The sequence below is a fragment of the Leptodactylus fuscus genome, chromosome 2 (assembly GCF_031893055.1).
Source record: "Leptodactylus fuscus isolate aLepFus1 chromosome 2, aLepFus1.hap2, whole genome shotgun sequence".
Classification (NCBI taxonomy): Eukaryota; Metazoa; Chordata; class Amphibia; order Anura; family Leptodactylidae; genus Leptodactylus; species Leptodactylus fuscus.
This window is the reverse complement of record NC_134266.1, coordinates 8,702,026-8,716,379: the sequence shown is the minus strand read 5'-3', so window position 1 is coordinate 8,716,379 and position 14,354 is coordinate 8,702,026. Positions and strand designations below refer to the sequence as shown.

Genomic DNA, 14,354 nt, shown 5'->3' with positions numbered 1-14,354 from the left:
ACCAAATGTTCTATTTTACCAGAAGCAAAACAACTGATTTAGATCATAGGTAGACCTAGACCTTATATGAGCCAGCCGGGGATCACTCCTGGTCTATAGGTAACGCTCCGCACCGCACTTATGGACTAGGCCTCTGCTTCCCTGTGACATAGTAGTTGCTTTATGGGACAGTACAAGGACTCACATGACGACATCTCCCCATTAATTGCCCCATTCCCTCCTGCCTCTATTTCCCTACTCCATGTTAGGGTGCATTTTACGGCCGCAAAATAACGCGGCGTATACGATCCTAACTCCCATTGAAATGAATGGGAGCTTTTATGGTGCGCAAACTCTGACATGCCGTATACGTGCCAGATCACGCTGCACGTTACATCGTGTGAATGCACCCTTACTGTCCACGGTTTTCACTATGAAACTTGACGTATCTAATGAGGCAAGTAATGGTGTTATAACTAGGGTTAAGCGATCGGGAAAGATCGGATCCTAATCGGTGATCAAGCAAATTTCACGTTCGCGATCGAGATAGGCTGGAAAATGATCAAAAATCAGATTTTAAAAACGATCCTGAAATCTCAAGATCAGCTCAACCCCATTGATGTATATATCATTAATAGGGTTGAGCGAACGGGATCGGGAAAGATCAGATCCCGATCAGCAATCGAGTAAATTTCACGATCGGGATCGGCTGGAAAATGATCAAAAAATTGATTTTAAAAACGATCCTGAAATCTCAAGATCGGCTCAACCCTAGCCATAACCTAAGAGACTCGCATAGAGTCACATCTCTGTAATTTGTCCAAGTCTCGAGCAGACAATATACACAGAAGCGGCCATTGGTGGTCTATCATCATTTCCTTCTGACCAAGATGGAAAATACAACGGAGCGACAAGGAGAGTGTGTCATGTTGGGGAGAGTACAGATGTGTCCTTCCTTACGTTTCCAAGATGTGATGAAAGATGACCAGCTTTTAGAAAACACACAATTCCACAAGGTGTCTCTCCTATATGTGTCTGTTTGTGGCCACCATGGCTTATGTTGTACGTTGCAGCCTGTGTTATTGTATTAAATTGGTTTCACGAGTCCTTCGCCAGCTTGGAGATAAGGTAAGGGTGGACACATCTGTATCATCACTGTATCATCATTCATCCAGTCCATAGTTAGAGGCCACCAAAGCCCTTCATCCTAGTCAGCACCAATCCCATCCCATTATTCCTACCTTTTGTGATCACCGTGGAGTGGGGTGACCATACACCCATGGAGTAAGTAAGTGTCCCCCATAACCATGAACTCAATAGGCCCTCCATATAGGAAGCTAATTGCCCATCTGTTGTTCTCTGCTCCTTGGTAGCCATCTTCTTGGTCCTGGTTGCCCCTCTGTGTGTCGTGCCACCCTTCCTCCACACATTGACATCTTTTTGTTCTTTTTGGTTTGCCATTTAATAACGACCTTTCTCCTTTTTCTGTTGTTTCAGTTAAAGGATCGAGAAAGTTAAGTCTGCCAACAGATCTTAAGACTGATCTTGGTACGGTAGGCGAAAGCCAACAGTTTTTAAAGCTTCCTCACTCTCATTTGGCAAACCAACCAGTCTCATGAGATCTCAAGGTCTTCCTTCAATGCTTGGCTTGGCCGAGGCTTCTCTCCCTATCCATGCAGTCCTCCTGTTGGCAGCATCTTCAGCATTCCCGCTTCTCTATAACCCTCATTTCTGTGCCCACATTCTGTAAACCATTTCCGAGCAGACACACATTGGGAGAAACCAGTCCGATGGCCACATGCTCATCACCATCTCAGTAAACGCTCTTCACCGACTAACCCCGTAACCCCACAAGATGTCATATGTGAGAATATATAGTGGTGCTATAATCTATACAGTGTATACAGGATCCACTGCACTATCAATGTCTGACCTTGCTTCATTCTGTTTGTTCTGGAAATATCCTGGACACTCAGCAGGGCGGGTAGAGTCCAAGTAGTTACTATGGGCATCACGGTGTACCACCATATACTATCAAGTCCTATCCAGCCTCATCCAGGGGATTGTAGCTGCAGCTGTAGGGTCCTTTGTCCTCTTGCTGATGCACTGTAGGGGGCGCTACAATAGAGGAAAGTATCAAGTGTATGAACATTGTGTCATAGGTATGAAGGGGTTTAAAAGCTCTACATACAAATGTTTTATTAGTCTGATCACATGACAGTCTTTGCGCAGATCCTGCGATGGCAGAATAGTGAGCGCAGCTCTGGATCAGTATAGGATAAGTAATGTAATGTATGTACACAGTGACTGTACCAGCAGAATAGCGAGTACAGCTCTGGAGTATAATACAGGATAAGTAATGTAATGTATGTACACAGTGACTGCCCAGCAGAATAGTGAGCGCAGCTCTGGAGTATAATACAGGATAAGTAATGTAATGTATGTACACAGTGACTGCCCAGCAGAATAGTGAGCGCAGCTCTGGAGTATAATACAGGATAAGTAATGTAATGTATGTACACAGTGACTGCCCAGCAGAATAGTGAGCGCAGCTCTGGAGTATAAGGCTCTATTCACACAGAGTAACTCCAGGCGTCATTTGTGTGTAATTTGTGTGTCTTTTACGGCCATCATAAAACGTTTACATAGAGTTCTATAGGAAAAGACGGCCGTAAAAGAAACACAAATTACACACAAATGACACCTGGCGTTACTCTGTGTGAATAGAGCCTAATACAGGATAAGTAATGTAATGTATGTACACAGTGACTGTACCAGCAGAATAGTGAGCGCAGCTCTGGAGTATAATACAGGATAAGTAATGTAATGTATGTACACAGTGACTGTACCAGCAGAATAGTGAGCACAGCTCTGGAGTATAATACAGGATAAGTAATGTAATGTATGGACACAGTGACTGTACCAGCAGAATAGTGAGCGCAGCTCTGGGGTATAATACAGGATAAGTAATGTAATGTATGTACACAGTGACTGTACCAGCAGAATAGTGAACGCAGCTCTGCGGTATAATTCGGGATAAGTAATATAATGTATGTACATAGTGACTGCACCAGCAGAATAGTGAGTGCAGCTCTGGAGTATAATACAGAATAAGTAATGTATGTATGTACACAGTGACTGTACCAGCAGAATAGTGAGTGCAGCTCTGGAGTATAATTCAGGATAAGTAATGTAATGTATGTACACAGTGACTGCACCAGGAGAATAGTGAGTGCAGCTCTGGAGTAGAATACAGGATAAGTAATGTAATGTATGTACACAGTGACTGCACCAGCAGAATAGTGAGTGCAGCTCTGGAGTATAATACAGAATAAGTAATGTAATGTATGTACACAGTGACTGTACCAGCAGAATAGTGAGCGCAGCTCTGGAGTATAATACAGGAAAAGTAATGTATGTATGTACACAGTGACTGTACCAGCAGAATAGTGAGTGCAGCTCTGGAGTATAATTCAGGATAAGTAATGTAATGTATGTACACAGTGACTGCACCAGCAGAATAGTGAGTGCAGCTCTGGAGTAAAGTACAGGATAAGTAATGTAATGTATGTACACCGTGACTGTACCAGCAGAATAGTGAGTGCAGCTCTGGAGTATAATACAGGATAAGTAATGTAATGTATGTACACAGTGACTGCACCAGCAGAATAGTGAGTGCAGCTCTGGGGTATAATACAGGATAAGTAATGTAATGTATGTACACAGTGACTGCACCAGGAGAATAGTGAGTGCAGCTCTGGGGTATAATACAGGATAAGTACTGTAATGTATGTACACAGTGAGTGACTGTACCAGCAGAATAGTGAGTGCAGCTCTGGAGTATAATACAGGATAAGTACTGTAATGTATGTACACAGTGAGTGACTGTACCAGCAGTATAGTGAGCGCATCTCTGGAGTATAATACAGGATAAGTAATGTATGTACACAGTGACTGTACCAGCAGAATAGTGAGCACAGCTCTGGAGTAGAATACAGAATAAGTAATGTAATGTATGTACACAGTGACTGTACCAGCAGAATAGAGAGCGCAGCTCTGGAGTATAATACAGGATAAGTAATGTAATGTATGTACACAGTGACTGCACCAGCAGAATAGTGAGCGCAGCTCTGGAGTACAATACAGGATAAGTAATGTAATGTATGTACACAGTGACTGCACCAGCAGAATAGTGAGCGCAGCTCTGGAGTATAATACAGGATAAGTAATGTAATGTATGTACACAGTGACTGCACCAGCAGAATAGTGAGTGCAGCTCTGGAGTAGAATACAGGATAAGTAATGTAATGTATGTACACAGTGACTGCACCAGCAGAATAGTGAGTGCAGCTCTGGAGTATAATACAGAATAAGTAATGTAATGTATGTACACAGTGACTGTACCAGCAGAATAGTGAGCGCAGCTCTGGAGTATAATACAGGAAAAGTAATGTATGTATGTACACAGTGACTGTACCAGCAGAATAGTGAGTGCAGCTCTGGAGTATAATTCAGGATAAGTAATGTAATGTATGTACACAGTGACTGCACCAGCAGAATAGTGAGTGCAGCTCTAGAGTAAAGTACAGGATAAGTAATGTAATGTATGTACACCGTGACTGTACCAGCAGAATAGTGAGTGCAGCCCTGGAGTATAATACAGGATAAGTAATGTAATGTATGTACACAGTGACTGCACCAGCAGAATAGTGAGTGCAGCTCTGGGGTATAATACAGGATAAGTAATGTAATGTATGTACACAGTGACTGCACCAGCAGAATAGTGAGTGCAGCTCTGGGGTATAATACAGGATAAGTACTGTAATGTATGTACACAGTGAGTGACTGTACCAGCAGAATAGTGAGTGCAGCTCTGGAGTATAATACAGGATAAGTAATGTAATGTATGTACACAGTGACTGCACCAGCAGAATAGTGAGTGCAGCTCTGGGGTATAATACAGGATAAGTAATGTAATGTATGTACACAGTGACTGCACCAGCAGAATAGTGAGTGCAGCTCTGGGGTATAATACAGGATAAGTACTGTAATGTATGTACACAGTGAGTGACTGTACCAGCAGAATAGTGAGTGCAGCTCTGGAGTATAATACAGGATAAGTACTGTAATGTATGTACACAGTGAGTGACTGTACCAGCAGTATAGTGAGCGCATCTCTGGAGTATAATACAGGATAAGTAATGTATGTACACAGTGACTGTACCAGCAGAATAGTGAGCACAGCTCTGGAGTAGAATACAGAATAAGTAATGTAATGTATGTACACAGTGACTGTACCAGCAGAATAGAGAGCGCAGCTCTGGAGTATAATACAGGATAAGTAATGTAATGTATGTACACAGTGACTGCACCAGCAGAATAGTGAGCGCAGCTCTGGAGTACAATACAGGATAAGTAATGTAATGTATGTACACAGTGACTGCACCAGCAGAATAATGAGCGCAGCTCTGGAGTATAATACAGGATAAGTAATGTAATGTATGTACACAGTGACTGTACCAGCAGAATAGTGAGCGCAGCTCTGGAGTATAATACAGGATAAGTAATGTAATGTACGTACACAGTGACTGCACCAGCAGAATAGTGAGCGCAGCTCTGGAGTACAATACAGGATAAGTAATGTAATGTATGTACACAGTGACTGCACCAGCAGAATAGTGAGCACAGCTCTGGAGTATAATACAGGATAAGTAATGTAATGTATGTACACAGTGACTGTACCAGCAGAATAGTGAGCGCAGCTCTGGAGTATAATACAGGATAAGTAATGTAATGTACGTACACAGTGACTGCACCAGCAGAATAGTGAGCGCAGCTCTGGAGTACAATACAGGATAAGTAATGTAATGTATGTACACAGTGACTGCACCAGCAGAATAGTGAGCACAGCTCTGGAGTATAATACAGGGTAAGTACTGTAATGTATGTACACAGTGACTGTACCAGCAGAATAGTGAGCGCAGCTCTGGAGTATAATGCAGGATAAGTAATGTAATGTATGTACACAGTGACTGTACCAGCAGAATAGTGAGCGCAGCTCTGGGGTATAATACAGGATAAGTAATGTAATGTATGTACACAGTGACTGTACCAGCAGAATAGTGAACGCAGCTCTGCGGTATAATTCGGGATAAGTAATATAATGTATGTACATAGTGACTGCACCAGCAGAATAGTGAGTGCAGCTCTGGAGTATAATTCAGGATAAGTAATGTAATGTATGTACACAGTGACTGTACCAGCAGAATAGTGAGCGCAGCTCTGGGGTATAATACAGGATAAGTAATGTAATGTATGTACACAGTGACTGTACCAGCAGAATAGTGAGTGCAGCTCTGGAGTAGAATACAGGATAAGTAATGTAATGTATGTACACAGTGACTGCACCAGCAGAATAGTGAGTGCAGCTCTGGAGTATAATACAGGATAAGTAATGTATGTATGTACACAGTGACTGTACCAGCAGAATAGTGAGTGCAGCTCTGGAGTATAATTCAGGATAAGTAATGTAATGTATGTACACAGTGACTGCACCAGCAGAATAGTGAGTGCAGCTCTGGAGTATAGTACAGGATAAGTAATGTAATGTATGTACACCGTGACTGTACCAGCAGAACAGTGAGTGCAGCTCTGGAGTATAATACAGGATAAGTAATGTAATGTATGTACACAGTGACTGCACCAGCAGAATAGTGAGCGCTGCTCTGGAGTATAATACAGGATAAGTAATGTAATGTATGTACACAGTGACTGCACCAGCAGAATAGTGAGCGCATCTCTGGAGTATAATACAGGGTAAGTACTGTAATGTATGTACACAGTGACTGTACCAGCAGAATAGTGAGTGCAGCTCTGGGGTATAATACAGGATAAGTAATGTAATGTATGTACACAGTGACTGTACCAGCAGAATAGTGAGTGCAGCTCTGGGGTATAATACAGGATAAGTAATGTAATGTATGTACACAGTGACTGCACCAGCAGAATAGTGAGCGCATCTCTGGGGTATAATACAGGGTAAGTACTGTAATGTATGTACACAGTGACTGTACCAGCAGAATAGTGAGTGCAGCTCTGGGGTATAATACAGGATAAGTAATGTAATGTATGTACACAGTGACTGTACCAGCAGAATAGTGAGTGCAGCTCTGGGATATAATACAGGATAAGTAATGTAATGTATGTACACAGTGACTGCACCAGCAGAATAGTGAGTGCAGCTCTGGGGTATAATACAGGATAAGTAATGTAATGTATGTACACAGTGACTGCACCAGCAGAATAGTGAGCGCAGCTCTGGAGTACAATACAGGATAAGTAATGTAATGTATGTACACAGTGACTGCACCAGCAGAATAATGAGCGCAGCTCTGGAGTATAATACAGGATAAGTAATGTAATGTATGTACACAGTGACTGTACCAGCAGAATAGTGAGCGCAGCTCTGGAGTATAATACAGGATAAGTAATGTAATGTACGTACACAGTGACTGCACCAGCAGAATAGTGAGCGCAGCTCTGGAGTACAATACAGGATAAGTAATGTAATGTATGTACACAGTGACTGCACCAGCAGAATAGTGAGCACAGCTCTGGAGTATAATACAGGATAAGTAATGTAATGTATGTACACAGTGACTGTACCAGCAGAATAGTGAGCGCAGCTCTGGAGTATAATACAGGATAAGTAATGTAATGTACGTACACAGTGACTGCACCAGCAGAATAGTGAGCGCAGCTCTGGAGTACAATACAGGATAAGTAATGTAATGTATGTACACAGTGACTGCACCAGCAGAATAGTGAGCACAGCTCTGGAGTATAATACAGGGTAAGTACTGTAATGTATGTACACAGTGACTGTACCAGCAGAATAGTGAGCGCAGCTCTGGAGTATAATGCAGGATAAGTAATGTAATGTATGTACACAGTGACTGTACCAGCAGAATAGTGAGCGCAGCTCTGGGGTATAATACAGGATAAGTAATGTAATGTATGTACACAGTGACTGTACCAGCAGAATAGTGAACGCAGCTCTGCGGTATAATTCGGGATAAGTAATATAATGTATGTACATAGTGACTACACCAGCAGAATAGTGAGTGCAGCTCTGGAGTATAATTCAGGATAAGTAATGTAATGTATGTACACAGTGACTGTACCAGCAGAATAGTGAGCGCAGCTCTGGGGTATAATACAGGATAAGTAATGTAATGTATGTACACAGTGACTGTACCAGCAGAATAGTGAGTGCAGCTCTGGAGTAGAATACAGGATAAGTAATGTAATGTATGTACACAGTGACTGCACCAGCAGAATAGTGAGTGCAGCTCTGGAGTATAATACAGAATAAGTAATGTAATGTATGTACACAGTGACTGTACCAGCAGAATAGTGAGCGCAGCTCTGGAGTATAATACAGGATAAGTAATGTATGTATGTACACAGTGACTGTACCAGCAGAATAGTGAGTGCAGCTCTGGAGTATAATTCAGGATAAGTAATGTAATGTATGTACACAGTGACTGCACCAGCAGAATAGTGAGTGCAGCTCTGGGGTATAATACAGGATAAGTAATGTAATGTATGTACACAGTGACTGTACCAGCAGAATAGTGAGTGCAGCTCTGGGGTATAATACAGGATAAGTAATGTAATGTATGTACACAGTGACTGCACCAGCAGAATAGTGAGCGCATCTCTGGGGTATAATACAGGGTAAGTACTGTAATGTATGTACACAGTGACTGTACCAGCAGAATAGTGAGTGCAGCTCTGGGGTATAATACAGGATAAGTAATGTAATGTATGTACACAGTGACTGTACCAGCAGAATAGTGAGTGCAGCTCTGGGATATAATACAGGATAAGTAATGTAATGTATGTACACAGTGCCTGCACCAGCAGAATAGTGAGTGCAGCTCTGGGGTATAATACAGGATAAGTAATGTAATGTATGTACACAGTGACTGCACCAGCAGAATAGTGAGTGCAGCTCTGGGGTATAATACAGGATAAGTAATGTAATGTATGTACACAGTGACTGCACCAGCAGAATAGTGAGTGCAGCTCTGGAGTATAATACAGGATAAGTAATGTATGTACACAGTGACTGTACCAGCAGAATAGTGAGCGCAGCTCTGGAGTATAATACAGGATAAGTAATGTATGTACACAGTGACTGTACCAGCAGAATAGAGAGCGCAGCTCTGGAGTATAATACAGGATAAGTAATGTAATGTATGTACACAGTGACTGCACCAGCAGAATAGTGAGCGCAGCTCTGGAGTACAATACAGGATAAGTAATGTAATGTATGTACACAGTGACTGTACCAGCAGAATAGAGAGCGCAGCTCTGGAGTATAATACAGGATAAGTAATGTAATGTATGTACACAGTGACTGCACCAGCAGAATAGTGAGCGCAGCTCTGGAGTAGAATACAGAATAAGTAATGTAATGTATGTACACAGTGACTGTACCAGCAGAATAGTGAGCGCAGCTCTGGAGTAGAATACAGAATAAGTAATGTAATGTATGTACACAGTGACTGTACCAGCAGAATAGAGAGCGCAGCTCTGGAGTACAATACAGGATAAGTAATGTAATGTATGTACACAGTGACTGCACCAGCAGAATAGTGAGCGCAGCTCTGGAGTAGAATACAGAATAAGTAATGTAATGTATGTACACAGTGACTGTACCAGCAGAATAGTGAGCGCAGCTCTGGAGTAGAATACAGAATAAGTAATGTAATGTATGTACACAGTGACTGTACCAGCAGAATAGAGAGCGCAGCTCTGGAGTACAATACAGGATAAGTAATGTAATGTATGTACACAGTGACTGCACCAGCAGAATAGTGAGCACAGCTCTGGAGTATAATACAGGATAAGTAATGTAATGTATGTACACAGTGACTGCACCAGCAGAATAGTGAGTGCAGCTCTGGAGTATAATACAGGATAAGTAATGTAATGTATGTACACAGTGACTGTACCAGCAGAATTGTGAGCGCAGCTCTGGAGTATAATACAGGATAATCAATGTAATGTATGTACACAATGACTGCACCAGCAGAATAGTGAGCACAGCTCTGGAGTATAATACAGGATGTATCTCAGGATGAGTACAGGATAAGTAATGTAATGTATGTACAGTGACTACACCAGCAGAATAGTGAGCGCAGCTCTGGAGTATAATACCGGATAAGTAATGTAATGTATGTACACAGTGACTGTACCAGCAGAATAGTGAGTGCAGCTCTAGATTATAATTCAGGATAAGTAATGTAATGTATGTACACCGTGACTGTACCAGCAGAATAGTGAGTGCAGCTCTGGAGTATAATACAGGATAAGTAATGTAATGTATGTACACAGTGACTGCACCAGCAGAATAGTGAGTGCAGCTCTGGAGTATAATACAGGATAAGTAATGTAATGTATGTACACAGTGACTGCACCAGCAGAATAGTGAGTGCAGCTCTGGAGTATAGTACAGGATAAGTAATGTAATGTATGGACACAGTGACTGTACCAGCAGAATAGTGAGCGCAGCTCTGGAGTATAATACAGGATAAGTAATGTAATGTATGTACACAGTGACTGCACCAGCAGAATAGTGAGTGCAGCTCTGGGGTATAATACAGGATAAGTAATGTAATGTATGTACACAGTGACTGCACCAGCAGAATAGTGAGTGCAGCTCTGGAGTATAATACAGGATAAGTAATGTAATGTATGTACATAGTGACTGCACCAGCAGAATAGTGAGTGCAGCTCTGGGGTATAATACAGGATAAGTACTGTAATGTATGTACACAGTGAGTGACTGTACCAGCAGAATAGTGAGTGCAGCTCTGGAGTATAATACAGGATAAGTACTGTAATGTATGTACACAGTGACTGCACCAGCAGAATAGTGAGCGCAGCTCTGGAGTATAATACAGGATAAGTAATGTAATGTATGTACACAGTGACTGTACCAGCAGAATAGTGAGCGCAGCTCTGGAGTATAATACAGGATAAGTAATGTAATGTACGTACACTGTGACTGCACCAGCAGAATAGTGAGCGCAGCTCTGGAGTACAATACAGGATAAGTAATGTAATGTATGTACACAGTGACTGCACCAGCAGAATAGTGAGCGCAGCTCTGGAGTACAATACAGGATAAGTAATGTAATGTATGTACACAGTGACTGTACCAGCAGAATAGAGAGCGCAGCTCTGGAGTATAATACAGGATAAGTGATGTAATGTACGTACACAGTGACTGTACCAGCAGAATAGTGAGCGCAGCTCTGGAGTATAATACAGGATAAGTGATGTAATGTATGTACACAGTGACTGTACCAGCAGAATAGTGAGTGCAGCTCTGGAGTATAATACAGGATAAGTAATGTAATGTATGTATATAGTGACTGCACCAGCAGAATAGTGAGCGCAGCTCTGGAGTACAATACAGGATAAGTAATGTAATGTATGTACACAGTGACTGCACCAGCAGAATAGTGAGCGCAGCTCTGGAGTACAATACAGGATAAGTAATGTAATGTATGTACACAGTGACTGTACCAGCAGAATAGAGAGCGCAGCTCTGGAGTATAATACAGGATAAGTGATGTAATGTATGTACACAGTGACTGCACCAGCAGAATAGTGAGCGCAGCTCTGGAGTATAATACAGGATAAGTAATGTAATGTATGTACACAGTGACTGCACCAGCAGAATAGTGAGCACAGCTCTGGAGTATAATATAGGATAAGTAATGTAATGTATGTACACAGTGACTGTACCAGCAGAATAGTGAGCGCAGCTCTGGAGTATAATACAGGATAAGTGATGTAATGTATGTACACAGTGACTGTACCAGCAGAATAGTGAGCGCAGCTCTGGAGTATAATACAGGATGTAACTCAGGATCAGTACAGGAGAAATAGTACAGAATAATACTAGAAGAGTATAGAAATAGTCTGTGTTCTCTGACGTGGCTGGTGCATGTGGCAGTAGTTGCAGAAATCCTTAGGTTGTCCTTCTGCTTTACATGCCATGGGGTATTGTCCATAAGCCGCAGTATTAGGACACAGACTATTACAGGGCAGTCTTTGAGAAGGAGTGCCCCTGGCATTGCCCATTCCTGATAATTGCCCTATCAGGCCGGGTAATAGAGAGGTGATCTGTTAGACTGACTCTGCTTATGTAGATTAGTTCTGTGTGTGAACAGTAACATGGTGCTAAGAGGGGAACAGATGCCAGCAATAAACTTCTCTTAGTTCACTGCTGAAATCTTTCTTGAGAGATCAGGTTATAGATTGGGGTAAAAGGTGGGAGCAGCCTCGTCAAGAGAGACCCAGACACACTGAGACGCTGCTGCAGCTCCTAGTAAGTGTTCTGCGCCCCCCCACTGCTGACTCACAGCTGCTCTGTAATGCTCCGTACTGTTGTGTGAGGGGAGTAGGATCTCTCCTCTGTGTGCAGTCTGTGGTGGACATCATAGCAATACAGTCTCCAGACACCAGGTCAGGGAAAACTGAGAATTACAGACAGAGCCACATGTACTGGGCAGATCCCTGACGGACACCACTGGCACTGAGGCTCGGTTGTCTGGTGGTCCATGGTAGGATAAATGGTGCATTTCTTGTGTATGATCACCAACGTGAATGAGGGAGTGACCAACAGGGGGAGTGTGATCGAGAGCGACCACCAGGGGGAGTATGAGCAAGAGTGACCACCAGGGGGAGTGTGATCGAGAACTACCACCGCCCGGGTCACTAAGCTGTGGCTGCATAAGCGGTACCCTAATAGCTGCAAACCGGTGACGTCTGCGCCTCTCTTCATGCATTATGTCACATCTCAGACCAGTAGGGGGCGTAGGCACTGGTGCTATGTATCTGTATGGTATTGAATTATAGCTCTGCCCTATGACACAGCTCACTGACGGCTTCATCTGTCTTGTAGATCATGTGAATGGTCACTGTACCAGTCCCACGTCACAGTCCTGCAGCTCAGGAAAGCGGCTTTCCAGTGCTGACGGCACCAAGTCCAACAGGAGAGGTCCGGGCAGACCGCCGTTCAGAAAAGCCCAGTCCGCCGCGTGTATGGAGATCTCCCTGCCCGTCACTACTGAAGGTGAGTCTGCATGGCTGTCCCCCAGTAAGCCTTCATACAGAGGTGGCCTGTGCCCAGACTGCAGGGTCACCAGTCACATCTGTATCCATCCCTTTCCATGACAATGGCTCCTGGGGTCTAGTGGTGTCTATACGTAGCTGGCATGACCCCCGTGTTACCAGTGCCTAGAGATAGATGGCATGACCCGTGTGGTGGGTACACAGTAGTGGCATGACCCGCATCACCATGTACACAGTCACTTCTATGTAGGGCTGTGTGCACACTGGTATTATCTGTGCAGCAATGGTTGTCGCCTCTGCTAAATCCTGTAGAGACTTGTCTGAAGAGCGTACCCAGGACATGGGTGTAGAGTCATCCAGTGGGCACTACCAAACCCACTACTGGTGGCCCTTCCCTGCCCCAGGATCTAGCCAAGTACAGTGTGCACGTAGCCCTAAGACAGATCCAGAACCTGGGCGAGGTTTCTAGGGATTAGCACATACAGTGGGGCAAAAAAGTATTTAGTCAGTCACCAATAGTGCAAGTTCCACCACTTACAAAGATGAGAGGCGTCTGTAATTTACATCATAGGTAGACCTCAACTATGAGAGACAAAATGAGAAAACAAATCCAGAAAATCACATTGTCTGATTTTGTAAGAATTTATTTGCAAATTGTGGTGGAAAATAAGTATTTGGTCAGTAACAAAATGTCATCTAAATACTTTGTTATATATCCTTTGTTGGCAATGACAGAGGTCAAACGTTTTCTGTAAGTCTTCACAAGGTTGGCACACACTGTTGTTGGTATGTCGGCCCATTCCTCCATGCAGATCTCCTCTACAGCAGTGATGTTTTGGGGCTGTCGTTTGGCAACACGGACTTTCAACTCCCTCCAAAGGTTTTCTATAGGGTTGAGATCTGGAGACTGGCTAGGCCACTCCAGGACCTTGAAATGCTTCTTACAAAGCCACTCCTTCGTTGCCCTGGCGGTGTGCTTTGGATCATTGTCATGTTGAAAGACCCAGCCACGTTTCATCTTCAATGCCCTTGCTGATGGAAGGAGGTTTGCACTCGAAATCTCACGATACATGGCCCCATTCATTCTTTCATGTACCCGGATCAGTCGTCCTGGCCCCTTTGCAGAGAAACAGCCCCAAAGCATGATGTTTCCACCCCCATGCTTTACAGTAGGTATGGTGTTTGATGGATGCAACTCAGTATTCTTTTTCCTCCAAACA

General features: G+C 43.2%; 1 protein-coding gene across 9 annotated transcripts in view; it reads left to right on the top strand.

The window, feature by feature from the left end:
- The window catches only part of STXBP5L (syntaxin binding protein 5L), a 160,761-nt gene that overhangs the window by 137,816 nt on the left and 8,591 nt on the right, over positions 1 to 14,354 (top strand). For 5 of the 9 annotated variants that reach the window (XM_075263342.1, XM_075263343.1, XM_075263338.1 and 2 more), the window contains 2 exons: positions 1,477 to 1,527; positions 12,965 to 13,135. In XM_075263342.1, the coding sequence (XP_075119443.1) occupies positions 1,477 to 1,527; positions 12,965 to 13,135 (222 nt within the window). The remainder of the gene's footprint in view (positions 1 to 1,476; positions 1,528 to 12,964; positions 13,136 to 14,354) is intronic. The other 4 variants (XM_075263347.1, XM_075263344.1, XM_075263345.1 and 1 more) reach the window with 1 other exon arrangement.